The sequence below is a fragment of the Tenrec ecaudatus genome, chromosome 10, assembly GCF_050624435.1.
Source record: "Tenrec ecaudatus isolate mTenEca1 chromosome 10, mTenEca1.hap1, whole genome shotgun sequence".
Lineage (NCBI taxonomy): Eukaryota > Metazoa > Chordata > Mammalia > Afrosoricida > Tenrecidae > Tenrec > Tenrec ecaudatus.
In genome coordinates, this window is record NC_134539.1 from 87,539,160 (window position 1) to 87,553,921 (window position 14,762).

Genomic DNA, 14,762 nt, shown 5'->3' on the forward strand with positions numbered 1-14,762 from the left:
AGAAACTCCATTCTGCCCCACCCAACTCTTTTTTCTGGCTGCCCCCCAAGTACCTTCCAAGAATACCAATCAAGGAATCCACACAGGTATCTAGGCATGGTTTCTGGATATGGCTCATGTCCCCACCTGGGTTCATTCTAAAGCAGGACACAACTTGTACACATCACTGAGAGTGCCATGAAAGGGTAGATGCAGACTCTGTAGGACTGTGTAAGCCCTGCCAGCAGAGCCTGCACGCATTCTAGGCTGGCCAGGCAAGGCGGACCAAGCCCGAGCCCCACAAGGCCAGGCTTCTTGGAATTGAGCAGTGGACTTCTTTCTCCAGTGCCACACTGCCGCCATGCTGCCCCTCCAGGGACAAAGACGATGGTGAGAGCTCAGGCCACACGCACGTTCTGTAGGCAGGACAGGCTGTTTCCCAGTTTCGCAGGCCAGGAGCTCATTGTTGGGGGAAGGAGGGGCCTTCCAACTTCAGTGTACCCATCAGCAGCCATTCTCCCCTGTGCTCCTCAGTGGAGAACCTGGAAGCAGAGGGGCTCTGGTCACTGATGTCTGCCCCTGTGTCAGTGTGGGGACACCTTTCCACACCTTGGCAACCTGCACAAGTCATGAGGCCACCAGTGGTGAAGGCATTAAGGAGGGAGGAAATCCAGCCCAGGGTCACCGTGATACCTGGTTTGCTCTGCACACCTCACTCCTCAAGCTAGGGTGCCTCCTTCCAAAGGACCTCCTCCCGGGTGGGAGGGAAAGCACCAAGCCAGGATGCTGAATACAGCATCCTTAATGGCTTCTCTTCCTGTGTGGTGTTCAGTTCCTTAGTTCAATGTCTTCAGAGGGTTTTGCGATAGGATGAAAAAGTTATTTTGGCATTATAGCCCCCAGATAGAAAGGTGCCGTGACTCTCCCACCCAGCCCGCCAGCCCTGCCTCCTGCTCCCACAGCGGCAGCTTCTCTGTGCCCGCCCCCACTCCACCCCCGCTTCTAAAAATAGCCTGGCTATTTTAGAAACCCACCTCTCTGGAGCCTTGTCTTACTGCTGTCTTGTGAAAGCAGGCTCTTGGCTGCTGCTCTCCACCAGCTGTCTCCATGGAACTGCCCCTCCTGTCTCCTCCCTGTTCCGACAACAAGGAAATGAAGCATGACTGAACGTTCTCTGGAGGAAGCCAAACCCTTGGCCTTCCTTCTCCCCTGGGATTGGAGGGAGTGGGGAAGACACAAGACCAAGAACCTGGGGGGAGAGTTAGCATGGGTAGGTGCCAAGCAGTGGGAAGAAGTTCCAGGCCTGTGGGGAGGTGGCCTGGGTGAGTGTAGTGAGTGGATGCCACCTTGTTCTGTAACTGTGAAGTTTGCCACTCAGTGCTCTGCCTCCTCCTCTCTTTTCAGCCTACCACCCTTCCCCAAGGCACCATCAACATGAACCAGTGCACAGATGTGGTAGACGGGGAGGGCCGGACCAGCCAGAAGTTCTCTCTGTGCATCCTGACACCCGAGAAAGAACATTTTATCCGGGCGGAGAACAAGGAGATCATCAGCGGGTGAGTGTGCCTGCTGTTTGCTGAGCTAGATGCTGCCCTTTGCTTGCCCGCATGGGCGCTTCTGCGGAACACATCCTCCCTCCCACCACTGCCTCTTTCCTTGAGCAGGTCAATTGCCTGAAGCATGAAGATGACATTTGGTGTCAGGAGAGTGCATACTGCTGTTCAGCCTGTGTTCAGTCCTGTGGCAGACAGCCTGCATCCCCTCTAGGACTGGGACAGCTCGGACTCCTCGGTCCTGGCCTCTGGAGTCCCTGCTGTGACCACATCTCTTGAGGTCCCCTCTGTTGGCCTGGACACTGGGGCCCCAGGGCCTTGCATGTGGCTAAACATTCCCAGCCTAGAGGCTCATCTCCTGGCTCCACCTCACTCTTTCTTGTCCAGCAGGCAGGGTCTTGCTGTGGAGTCTGTCCCCTGGACCCCCGCAGCCCTCTTGTCACCCTGAGGCACTTGAGCTGTCAGGGAGTCAGGGGGAACACGTGTACCCTGGGGATAGGTGGTTCAGCTCCCTATCTCTTCTCTGAGCTCTGCTTCTCACTCGCCCAGATGGAGCCCTTCCCGCTGCTGGATCTCACTGCTCCCACCCAGGGCTCGGGGCCCATGAAGGTCTGAGGCCTGAGTCATATGACAGTCAAGCTCCATGTCAAAGCCAGGTCCCCAGGGTGGTGTGTTAGGCCCAGTTGACCAGAGAAACAAATCCAGAGACATTCATATATGTTAAGAAAGAGCTTTATATCAAGGAGTAATTGTATATCAAGAAGACATCCCAGCCCAGTCCAATTCAAGTCCATAAAACCAATGCTAGTCCATAAGTCCCTCTTCAAACTCATGCAGCTGCATGCAATGATGCAGAATACAGGAATATCCCGGGCCGGTAGGTTCAAAGTCTTATTGGTCCAGTGGCTGTGGACACATCTCTAGAGGTCTGGCAGGCCTCCGGCAGGTTTCCAAATAGCTCACCAGCAGGAAGTTGAAGAAGAGAGAGAAGGGAAGTTCCCAGAATACGCCTTATGAGAATTCCACACCCACAAGGAGGTACCATCAGGCTGTGACCTGATCGACAGGCTAAACCCCACCCCTACACTTCTGTATGCCAAGTTCACATGAAGTTATGTAACTACTGCAGCTCTCTATGCCTCTTGGGCCACATGGGGTAGGGAGCCATAAAGGGGGCCAGCCCAGCCCTCTCACAGGAGATCAGACATGGCCCAGAGCCAGCCAAATGGGCCACTGTGTGCTGCCTAGAGCTGGACAAGGAATGTGACAGGGCTGCCAAGTCCACCATGTCACACACACCATTCCTTTAGAGGATAGTTGGAGGCTGGCCAGCATGGGCTCGTCTCTTCTGTGCACTCATCTGGGCATTCCTTCCGCTCCGTTCCCTCCTACTCCCTTACCCTCACTCACTCTGGTACTGTCCTCCAGACTAGGAGAGTCGACCTGAGCTATGGCCCCGTGTCCACATTGAGCCTCTCTCTCCCTCTGCTCTGGGTGCACTAAGTTCTGATTTCTAACACATTCCTGCTGACTCCTGTGAGGAATCTGAATGCAGAGGACAGGACCTACCACCACTGCCGGAGCCCGTGCCGCCCAGATTCCAGCACCCGCCCTGATGTGCAGAGACAAGCACCAACTGTGCTCTGAGGGTGCCCACCCTCACTCAGTACCAATGTGGCCTCCGGGGCACATCTTCCCTGGGTATCATCAGGTGCATAGCTGGTGTCGGCAGAGTCGTGGGAGGCCCGTGGGCCTAGGAACAGCCCCAGAATACCCCTGCTCCTACTGTGCTGCCTAGAGGCCCTGTTGCCTAGGCTCTCCTGTTCCTGTAGCTGTGCCCCACTCAGCGAGCACCCAGACCAGGTCAGGGCCGCAGGACATCTAGAGAGGCCCTGTGCCAGTGATCCCCCATTTGTGTGGCAATCTGCCTCCTAGATCAAGTTGTAAAGGGACTTTGTATCACAGTATGTTCCTGCTTCTGCAGCCCATGGAGAAAAGCGTGCAGGCCTAGGGCTTGGGCTTTGATGGAATGGGCACAGCCGTGGTTCTTTCTCAGCTAGGCAAGAACTGCTTGCCACAGGCCTTGTTAGGCTGCCAGTGCCCCCTTGGTCAGTAGGCTCCTCCCAGGTAAGGCCGGCTTCCCCACCACCAGCTACCATAGCTCACCTGACTATAACCTGGCCTGCCTGCAGTGTCCCCAGATTCAAGTAGCACCTCTGCCCCCAGCCCAGCGTCCTCTGGCCATGCTGATCTCTCTAGCCAGGCTCACTCAGACTGCTGGCCTCTTCCTCACCACAGGCCAAAGCAGGGCTAGTGTAGACCAGGTACTACCTACAGACCTGGCCACCTGTCTCTGGCAGAACCTTCCTACTTAGTCGAGCAAGCTCAGGCTTCATTCCTGGGTCCCCCAGGGCAGGAGACCCTCAGAGTAGATGAGCTTGGGCTGCCCTCCTCCTGCCCACCCTCTACTATGTAGACCTATTAGGAAGCCCATTTCTCTGTCCACTAGAAAATTGTCCAGGAGCTAGGGCTGCCAAGGTTTGCAGACCTTTGTTCTCCCTCTGCCCTGCCACCTTCCCTGCTGCCTGTCCAGGTGGATCCTACAGCCGTCAGTGCTGGCTTCCTCCCTTTACAAGATAGAGCCAAACAGAGAGCTGAAAGTCAAGAAGGCCACCCGCTGCAGGACTCTTTGGTGGCACAACAGTACAGCCCTGTACAACATTAAGCCCAGCCTATCTGTGCCCCTGCCAGGTCTGCTCTGAGAGCTGAGACTGACCCTGAGAACATGGCTGCTGGGGGAAGCAGTCACCATGTGGCCGGTCAACCCTTGTGTCAGGGTCATTCAGGACCTGTGAGCTCCCAACCCCAACCCCCACTGGTACCATGACTATCACAGGGTCAGCATCCAACCCTGGGGCCAATCTGTGCTCCCTTCCATGGCCCACTCTGCTAGCTCTACTAACCCATCCCAAGGTGGCACTCTCACCTGGGACAGCTCTGCACACAGGCATCGGAGACCAAGGACTTGACCCCACGGGCTCTGGTGATGGACTGTGCCCCTAGGGCCACAGCTATGATCCCTGATCAAGGATCTCACCGGGTGCCACGCTCTTCTCTCCACAGATGGCTGGAGATGCTCATGGTCTACCCTCGGACCAACAAGCAGAACCAGAAGAAGAAACGAAAAGTAGAGCCTCCCACACCACAGGTAGGCACCCCCTCGAGGCCTGGGGAGAAGGGAGAGGACTTCCTCATTGACCCAGGGAGCAGGGTGACGTTGCGTGTGCTGGGGCTGGGATGGGTGCTGTGCAGCACAGCATGTGCCGTGCTCTCCGCAACCCGAGGAGAGGCACGCCAGAAGTAGGTGCCCTTGCAGCCATCACCCCGGAGACTGTGCACGCTCTGGGCTTTGATCCTAAATGGTAAATTCTGGTATTGGCCTTGACTTTGCCGTGTGTGCACACTCTCACTCCCTTGGCTCCTGTGTGCTCAGAACAGAGGTGACGGTTATGCCACCAGGTCCACTTCTTCCCCAAACACCTCAAGGGTCGAATGACCCTTCCTCCTCCCTCCTCAGAGTGTCTGGACCGGGGCTCCCTGCCACCCACGCTCCTTCCCAACCTCTGCCATGTTGTTGGGCCCTAATGGGGTGATCTCACTTTGCTGAGCCTCGGCTTCCTGTTCTGCAGAATGTCAGGGAGGGTGTTGGATATCTAAGTCTTAGTGTTGCCGCAGCACATAAAGGAGCATGGAGGCCTGCCCGTCTCCTTCCTGGGCTCCTGGGCCACCTTCTCCTGCTGGATCCTCACGGCAGAGAGAAGCATGGGGTACCCAGGAGGCACAGGGCCTCCAGTCCGCAGTCCCCTGGCTTTCTGCCTGAGCCCCTTCTCTCCATGCCCACCAGGGACTCCTTGTGCATTCCTGGTCTCAGCCTGCCCTCTCTCTCTGCCCCTTCCTTGCCAGGAAGTCCCAGCAGACACCCCCAGCAGCGTCCCCGGACTGTGAGCGTCTCTGGAGGCAACTGGCAAAACTGCAATCAGGGCCATTCCCAGAGACTAAAAATGGGACTTCCGTGGTGCTTCCTGCCGGGAGCAGCAGTTAAACACACAAATCCCCCAAAGCTGCTGGCTGGAGAGATTTAAAAAAAAAAAAAGTTAGGCAGAATAGCAGCATTTGGGCCTATGCTGCGTTTCCATGGTGACACCTTGGAAATGCCATGGGAGCAGAGCTTCTAACTCCAAATAAGGTAACTCCCAGTGCAGAGGACACACTGCGCCAGTCCAGGGGATTTAGTGACTCTGCTTGTCCCCTAATAACCCCTCCGCTGTGGCAGTCCATCCTCCCCCCGCCAAAAAAAAAAAAAAATACTCTGACCATTGCCACTTGAAGGAGGTACCTTTTTGGTACCTTCTAGAGGTCGGTAGCTGGAGCTAGCATGATTCCAAGGCAGAAAGGTCACCCCCTTCCCTGAGAACCTCTTAGACCCAGGAAACTTGGAGTCTTTTGCCCCAGCCAGTTCAGCTTAGCCTTTAGAGCAGTGGTTCTCAACCTTCCTAACTCCATGACTCTTTAATACAGGTCCTCATGTTGTGGTGACCCCCCCCCACCCAGCCATAAAATTATTTTGTTGCTACTTCATCACTGTAATTTTGTTACTGTTAAGGGTCGGGTGACCCCTGTGAAAGGGTCGTTCGACCCCCAAATGGGTCACGACCCACAGGTTGAGAACTGCTGCTTTAGTGACTTTGGGCTGGCCTCACCTTTCCTCCTGGTGCTGTGTGCAGATGGGAGCCCTAGAGTTGGATGGAGGTCAGGTCAGAAAAGCTGAAAACCTCAGGGTCCTTTGGAAGCCTAGCCCTTCTCTGACCTCTTCCCCACGACCTACATGACTGACCCAAGAGAACTGCTGACCACGCAAGCCAATGGCTTAAGGCATCTTGCTGCTGTGTCCTATTAGCCTTGACTGCTGCCCTCAGTCCAGCAGGGAGTCCCCTTAAGGAAAGGTACTGTAGGGAAGCCGCGGGCCTTGGAAGGTCAGGCTTCATGTGAGAGACCACTAGTGTAGGGACTTCACCGAGGAGGAAAGATGATGATCGTCAAAGAGGCTGTGGGGGGGCACACCACCTTTAGCAGGAGGCAGGGGTCCTGGGTGGCAAGGATCACTCACAGCAAACAGGCCTCAGAAGCTGGAGGGAGCACCTTCCTTGCCCCTGTTAAGCTCTCAGCAGAAAGACTTTCCTGGCCCCCAAAACCTAGTGCAGAAGGAAAAGATCATGTAAGTGTGAACTCCTGGGGACCTGCTCTTCTCTGCAGCCAGGTTCCCAAGCACATATGCAAGCCTGGTGTTTCATGTGCCCAGCCCCCACCCTGTCATCCTCCAGGCTGGCCCTCCCTTCTCCCCAGCCCACCAGGCTCTCCATTCTCTCACTTCTGCCTGTCATTTTTCAGAGACCTTGAGACGAACCCAGCTCTTGGTACCCGAGGGCTCCCTCTGCCCCACGTTTGAGCCTTAGGGCCCAGCCAGGGCTTCTCATTTTGCAAAAGTCATGGTTTCCACTTGGGGCTGTGCCTCACCCAACCCCAGGGCTGAGCCCTCCCTTCTGCACATGGGAAGTGAAGAGTAAGGCTGCCTGCCCGCTGGGATTCCCCTGCTGTGAGACGTCTCTGCCCCACATCCTCTCCTGCTTTGAACCCCGTCTGATGCACAACAAGCAGCTTCCCTGCAATGCCCATCGCCCTGAGCACTGCAGCTGCCCTGGCCGTGCAGGATGCAACCCACAGGAAGGCCAGATGCTTCCCTGCTTTTTCTCACACAGAGGCATCCCCAGGAAGCGCTCTCCCCCTATACTGAAAGTAGAATGGGGAGAGAGAAGGTAGCCTGCCCTAGTTCAGCTCTGTTCTGACCCTCCACACACCTGCTTTAGAGGAAACAGGGAGAACTCCACACTCCTCTCCTTCCCTGGGTTGTCAAATGACTTCATTCCCATTGTCCCCATTGACAAGACGAGGCTTGGCATAGAGGCAAGAGGGCGCAGGTTGACAAGAGAGAAGGGAGCCTCTGTTAAACTGGGCTGTACCACATGAGTGTTCTCCTGGAATGAAGCCTGTCTTGGGTGGGGTCTCTAGAGAAGCAAGCCAGGAGCGCTCCTCTGTGTATATGTAGAGAAAGATTCTGCGCATAGTCACAGAGGCCGACACATCCCAAGTCCATGGGTAGGTCTCAGGCTGAGGCTTCTTCAGACACTGTGACTGCAGGAGCTTGACAAACCCAAGATCCAGTCAGAACAGGGCTGCTGGCTCAAAGACTGCAGAAGTTAACTAATCAAGGTTGGTAGGCAATACAGCAGACCACTGGCTCTAAATCCCAAGAACCAGAAGTCGGATCCTGAGAGCAAAATGAAGAAAAAGCTAGAGGGCTTTGCCAGGACATCCATGTATATTCAATGCAGGCCTTACCCTTGAGTAGCAAAACGAACCAAACTGCCATAGAGTGGATTCTGTCTCCTAGCGTCCCTCCAGGGCAGAGCAGAGCTGCCCCTGTGGGGTTCCCAAGCTTTAACTCTTCATAGATGCTTAAGCTTCATCTTTCTCTCATAGAGCAGCTGGTGGTTTCAAACTGTTCACCTTGCAATTAATTAGCTCAACTCGTAACCCGCTGTGTCACTGGGACTCCAAAGCACATCGGGACTGTGACTAGATTAAGCTTGTTACATTCCATCCGGACCTCTCTGAATCAGATCAGGACTGATCACCTCAGAGAACATCATGTGGAGGGATTGCATCATTACAGACCAGCCAACTTGACAGCGCATTCCGAACCATCATGAGGTCCTTCTACAGCACAGGGCCAGGAGGGCAGGATTTGCAGCAGCCAGCACCTAGGCCTCTCCCGCTGACTCCACCTCAGCCCCTCCTTCTGATTGACTCAGGGCCTGCTGCCCCTCTCCTCAGTCAGTGCCACTGTACCAGGACAGTTTTCTGTCCTCCCCTCCTACTCTGCAGGGCATGCTGCCCTCCAGCCCCTGCCCACCAAACTTGTCTGGCTTTGCTCTGGGGCAGAAGACCATAGGCTGTTAGGGAGGATGTAACAGCGGGAACATCTCCAGAGCCCAGAATAACTTCTGCTCTGAGGTAGTCATCTGACGGGACCCTGACACTGACTGTGCAGCCCTCAGGAGGTGATGAAGAAAAGCCATTGCTGTGTGCATTCTCAGGCTTCTCTGAGCTGTGTGTACACCCTCTGAGGTTCATCTGAGAACCACAAGAATACTGTCTTGTTGGGGGAGGGGCTACTCAGGAAGCCCTACTTCATTAGCCTACTTGCGGGTGTGCATGCTCTCTGGGGTGGTCCTTAGCCTGTAGACCAGTCTGCTGGCATTCTGAACCAAGCAAAAGCCTGCATCTGTAGAAGCCACCCAACCTTATCTCCTGTGCAAAGTGACCGGAGGTTTTGGACCCTGCAAGATGCTCACTCTTACTCTCACCTTGTGGAGACTGAGATGCCAGGTTTCTCTAGGATGCTAGCTCCAAGATAGTGCCCCCCCCTCTCCTGTACTGGTGGGATAGGACATATCTGCAAGAGCTGTGAGGGTGTGGTGGGCAAAGCGCTCTGCCTGAGCCAATACACCATGAGGGCACTGCATCGTTGCCTTGGGGATGCTGGGGCCCTGGATGCTAGCATGGCTGCCAGACCCTGATACAGCATCACCTGATGGGCATACTGTGGGACTGCATATAAGGCTTGCTCACCAACATGGGGAGTGGGGCTGAGGGCAAGCCCCTGTGTTTAGCAGCCCCTGTGTTTCAGGCAAGAGAGCTGAGCCACGGGGTGCTATGAGAGGGACATGCCGCAGCCAGGGAGGACTTGCACTGAGCAGGTGGCAGGGCCAGGACATGAAGCAGGGTAGCAGAGCGGAGAGGAGGTTACAGAGAAACTTGACTCCATACATCCCCAAGTTGAACCCCTGTGTCCACAAAGGTGTCCAACCACAAGGTGGCAAACAACTCCGTTGACTTGTAACACATTCTCTGATTGCAGACTCAGCAGGTCCAGGTTATACTGTATGTGTGCATGGGAGAGAGTGCGCTTGTGCATGTTTGTATGCGTGTAGGTGTACATTTGAGTACGATGTGTGGTTTGTGTCCCTTGATTCATTCCTTCAGATGGTACCCAGGGTGGACTCAGTGGAGAGTGAGTGGTCATAGTGTGAGTGCTTGCTTTGCATTCACCCCATGACCAGAAGATAGTGCTGAAGTATTCTCATTTCTCCCCCCTTAAAACCGAATGTATTACCATCAAGTTATTCCACTCCTAGTGACCCCATAGGACAAAGCAGAACTTCGCCGTATTTCTAAGATTATCGGTCTTTACAGAAGCAGACTGGAGCAGCTGAGGGGTGTTAAGTGCCTGGAGCTGGAGGATCTGGGCCAGCCCGAAGAGGTGCTATGCGAGTGCCCAGGCCGCTGCGATGGAGCACAGGGAGGACACTGTGCTTGGTGGCAGGGCTCTGAGCAGAACCTAGAGTCTTCAATCCATGTGTTTCCCAACGGTCTTAGGGGAAGCTGACTGGGCTGCAGAGGTGACAAAGCCATGGTGCCATCCAAAGGCAGTCCCTGTTCCCAGTCCCTCTTCTGCCCAAGCTTCGAGTTTTGTCACTGCCTTAGCTACCCCAGAATCAAGCACAGGGGGACCAGGAGAGGGGACGACCACAGCTGTACGCCGCCATACCCTATACACTGACGCCTCTGCCCTCTCCCCCTGGTCAACTTTCAGGAGCCAGGGCCTGCCAAAGTGGCTGTCACCAGCAGCAGCAGCATCCCCAGTGCCGAGAAAGTTCCCACCACCAAGTCCACCCTCTGGCAGGAAGAAATGAGAGCCAAGGACCAGCCAGATGGAAACAGCCTGAGTCCAAGCCAGAGCCAGCCTCCTGCTGTCAGCTGCCTGCAAGAACCAGGGTTGGAGGGCAGAGAAGGTAAGTGGGGCAGTCAGAACCTGGCAAGTCCAGCCATAAGCCCCTCCCCACCATGTCCTCCTGTGACCCTGAACCCTAAGGACAGGGCTGGCCTGGCACTGGGTCAAGAGCCTTGGGAGTGGATGTGAGAAGCAAAACTACGGGCAATTTAAGGGGGTATGTGCATGGAGCGCTTGCTGGTTCCGTCCTGTAGTGGGTGGCTACTCCAGGTCTGTGACCCTCCACGGGGGCAGCGTGAGCTGTGGCTTTCTGACCACGCTTCTCTTGGGCAGGAACACTAGTCTCCTCGCCCTCCTCAGGAGGACCTGACACCCTTGATCTGAGGGAAATGACAGGACTCGCCCTTTCCTCACCACCCGGCCTGCCCCAGCGCTGAGGTGAAGCAGAAAGGGTCGAGGTGCTGGGAGGAGGAGTGGGTCCTGGGTCCACCTCCCTTGCTCCAGAACCAGTGAGGCCCACGCCAGCCCACGTTTGTCATGCCTGGATCATGCGTGGCAAACAGATTCTTGGGCCTGTAACTCAGCTTGTTGAGGTGGAGGTTGCCCTCTCTGTGTAAGGACACACTTGTCCGTGTCTAAGGTACATACATGGTTCCCACCCAGCAGCGTCCCCCAATGCCGGTGGGTTTGGGTGTCAAAGGCAGAGAGCGGCCGTGCTGTGCTCATGAGCAGGCTTTTTGAAAACCCTTCATAGCGAAGGTGGCTGCATGGCAGTGCTGAGTGTCTCTCCCCTCCTCTGCCCCACCCCCATCTCGCAGAGGAGGGCACCATGAGCGGTGAGCAGATGGACTGTGGCCGCAAAGTCCGAGTGGAGAGTGGCTACTTCTCCTTGGAGAAGACAAAACAGGATTTGAAGGCTGAAGAGCAGCAGCTGCCCCCACCAATCTCTCCCCCCAGTCCCAGCACCCCCACCAACAGGTACAGTTCCCCCACATCGCCCTCCCAGGAGCTTGGCCATCCCCTTCCTTCCCCAGGTCCTCTGCCAACTAGCCGCATGGTCTGCAGCATCTCCCTCAACTCCCTGGACACAACCAGCCAGCCCCCCGCTCACCTGGACTGTGGCGGCGCTGGGGGGCGGGAAGCAGAGAGACTGGGGCACACCTTTGCCTTTAAAGTCAGCAGGCAGTATGCCGCCCTGGCCGACGTCCCTAAGGCCGTCAGGATCAGCCACCGAGAAGCCTTCCAGGTGGAAAGAAGGCGGCTGGAGCGTAAAACTCGGGCCCGCAGCCCTGGCAGGGAAGAGGTGGCCCGTCTGTTTGGAAATGAGCGGAGGTAAGGAGGGATAAAGGGCTGAACCCCCGCGCTCAGGTGCACGTGTAGTCACTCACTTTCTTGTCTCTCACATGGGTTCTCAGACACTTTCCTTGTTCAGACACCCCCACACGCACACACTTTCTTTTCTCTCACTCTCAGTCATACACTTTCTTTCTCTTACTCACACTCACACGCGCACACACTTTGTTCTCTCTCCCAATCATGCACTTTCTCTTACACTCGCACTCATACATGCACACATTATCTTACATGCGTGCACTCACTTTCGCACTCATGCCCTGTCTCGAACTCACACTCATGCACATGCTCCTCACTTTCAGTCATGCCCTTCTCTAATTCACCCACGCGGACACACACTTTCTCTCCCACACTGTGCGTACCTCCTCTCTCTCACACTCTCCCTGTGCACACACATTCTATCTCACAGTTAACTCACAAGCATACTTTCTCATACTCGTGCACGCCTTCTCCTGTCTCACATACACATACACACTCTTCCCCCATGTACACATGTAGAAACATACTACGCTTTCCCTGGGGAAGCACAATGGTTCTCCCCGTGGTTCAGAGCACGTGAGGGACCTCTCCCTTGTGGTCCTGCACTCTGATCTACCCCCGACACCCAAACTCTGCCTCTAGGAGGCAGAATATAGGGTTACTGGGCACCTTGAGACCCCAGTTAGAGCCAGTGCTTCTGGTGCCGGGACCCCAGGGGGACTGTAGCTGGGTTCATAGCCACCGAGGCCTGGGGATGGGGTCCTTCCTTCCTGGACTGCTTCTCATCGGAGAGGTGACTGTGGAAGTGGGCTGGAAACAGAGAGACCCCCCACCCCTCCTTTATAGTCTAGGAGCTGGCAGAGGCCCTGGCGAAGATGAGCGCAAGAGGCCCACTCCCCTGGGGGCCACAGAGGAGTGGAGCCTGCGTGTGTGCTGAGCTCCAAGGCCTCACTCTTACCTTAGCACTTGGCTGGGTGGAAACGCAGCTTCCTGGGGACACTGGGCTGTGGACAGCGTAGCTGAGGGCCAGACTGAGACTGCCATATGAGAAGCTGACGGCGCCCTTCTGCTGGTCCCACACTCCTTGGGGAGCACTCATGCTATCTCAGAGGGTGCCCTAGGTGGCACCTGGCATCGCCATCCCCACACCCCCCATTTTAGAAGCTGAGTCTCCAACGTGGGATAACTGGTATGCAGAGCTGGCTACAGAGCCGACATGAGGAGCTGGAATTAGTCAATCCTGACCAGACTTTTAGCTGGAAGTCCTTGCTGCTATGAAACAGCCCAGGACTGGGGCCAGGGGTTCTTCGAAGCAATTAAGTAGAAGTCAGTGGCCAGAGGGGCCAGGCAGGGAGTTCTGTGCTGCAAGGGCTCCTGGGTGAGGTTTCCACATCCTGGTTTAGCTTCACAATAAAGAATTCGCATTCGGAACCTTCGAGCTTGGGGGTGTCCATTTGGAGTTCTTTCTAGTGGCCCGGGTTTGAGGGAGTCTTGAGCTCAGCTCACTGCATGCTCTTTGCTGGCATGGGTTGGGTTTTTAGTTGGTGCTGGCACCCCTGGAACCCAGCAGCTCTATACTAACCCACCTTAACACTTTAGCATTGACTTCAATGGCTTCTCATTGGCTGAATGGCCCACCTAGCCCATGCTAGACTGGTCTCGCATTCATTAAAGCAGAAGCTTCACATTAATGAGAGATTGCCCCCTGGGGTGGTGGTTCAGCAGGATGACCCAGGAGCTAGGCTGCCGAGACAGCGGGTGTTTCTCTGATTCCATCTGACCCTGGCCAGCCGGACATGGACATGTCCGCTCTGCACACGCCCATCAGATCTCCGCCATTACTTCTTGTGCGGCAAGTTGCTGCTGATGACTGGGTGTGGGCACTCAGTGCTCCTGATGGAACTGGCCGGCAAGGCCAGCTCCCCATGCAAGTTTCAGAACCGAGGAGGATGGGCCTGGCAGGAGTGCAGCGCCCTGGCCTCATGCCTTCAGCCCGCCCACAGGGTGTGGCACTGGGAACGCACGCTTGTGGAAAGGTGGTCACAGCGCCCCACCCCTACCCCCTCTGCTGCACTCAGCATGTGACTTGCTTCACTGCACAGGGCCTCGTTGCTTTCCTGGGCTTTTCTGAGCTCGCTTTTGGGGCTGGAATCGTCTCCACACCTCGCCAGAGTGGTTCAGAATGTGGCCAACCGGTCAGTGTCTGCCAGAGCTTTTCCCTGACGCAGGAGCTCTCTCGCAGCTTCCTTACCTTCTGGCACTCTCGTTCTCCGGCTCCTTCTCCTGCCCAGCACACCCCACTACTGGATTGATGGCTTGCTGTGGGCACTGACCTCCACTTCCCACATGGGCAGCCCTGGTGTGGTCTAGAGTTCCGCTTCCAGGGTATTGATGAAAATAACCTGAGAAGATTTTCACCAAAGCTGGCCTCTTGGGGAGCTCTCGGGATCTGCACCTGCCCCCTCTCTTCTACCTGGCGTTTGCACTCTGGCGGGCTCCTGGGCTATTCAGTCTGAATCCCTCAAGTCTCACCATTCATCCCGAGTGGGAGCGGGCACCCTGAGTAGAGCGCAGGACAGGAGCTGGCGGCCGGTGCTTGCACTGGCTTAGGTGTCCCTTGAGAGCAGCTTCTGGGCCGTGTAGCTGCTGAGTCCCAGTCCTTAGGAAAAGGGGGATATCAGTGGGACTGGGCCCGGCCAGCCTCCGCTGCCCAGGGCGTTTCTCAGGACTGTCCCTCCCCGTGGTCACCTGGGGTTGCTCCTTTCATTTCCTGGGTAGTTTTGGTTTGCCGTTACTTGATTTTTAAAGACAGTTCTTTTTCCATGTATTCATTTTCCAGCCTTATTTTCTTCCAGGTCTTGCCCCTCTCCACCTCCTCCTGCTGTGTCGCTGTGACGTTACTCGTCCTTCCTCCGCCTGCTTCGCTCCCATCTCAGCTCCGTCTCCAGCAGTAGACAACCTGATGATGCCGCCAGCCTTTTCACATG

General features: G+C 55.8%; 1 protein-coding gene across 6 annotated transcripts in view; it reads left to right on the top strand.

Annotated features, from left to right (window-relative positions):
- MPRIP (myosin phosphatase Rho interacting protein) overlaps positions 1 to 14,762 on the top strand; it is a 172,587-nt gene that overhangs the window by 113,997 nt on the left and 43,828 nt on the right. For 5 of the 6 annotated variants that reach the window (XM_075560930.1, XM_075560931.1, XM_075560929.1 and 2 more), the window contains exons 4-7: positions 1,384 to 1,535; positions 4,656 to 4,740; positions 10,306 to 10,504; positions 11,262 to 11,421. In XM_075560930.1, the coding sequence (XP_075417045.1) occupies positions 1,384 to 1,535; positions 4,656 to 4,740; positions 10,306 to 10,504; positions 11,262 to 11,421 (596 nt within the window). Of the gene's footprint in view, positions 1 to 1,383; positions 1,536 to 4,655; positions 4,741 to 10,305; positions 10,505 to 11,261; positions 11,776 to 14,762 lie in introns of all 6 variants that reach the window. The other variant, XM_075560928.1, reaches the window with a different exon arrangement.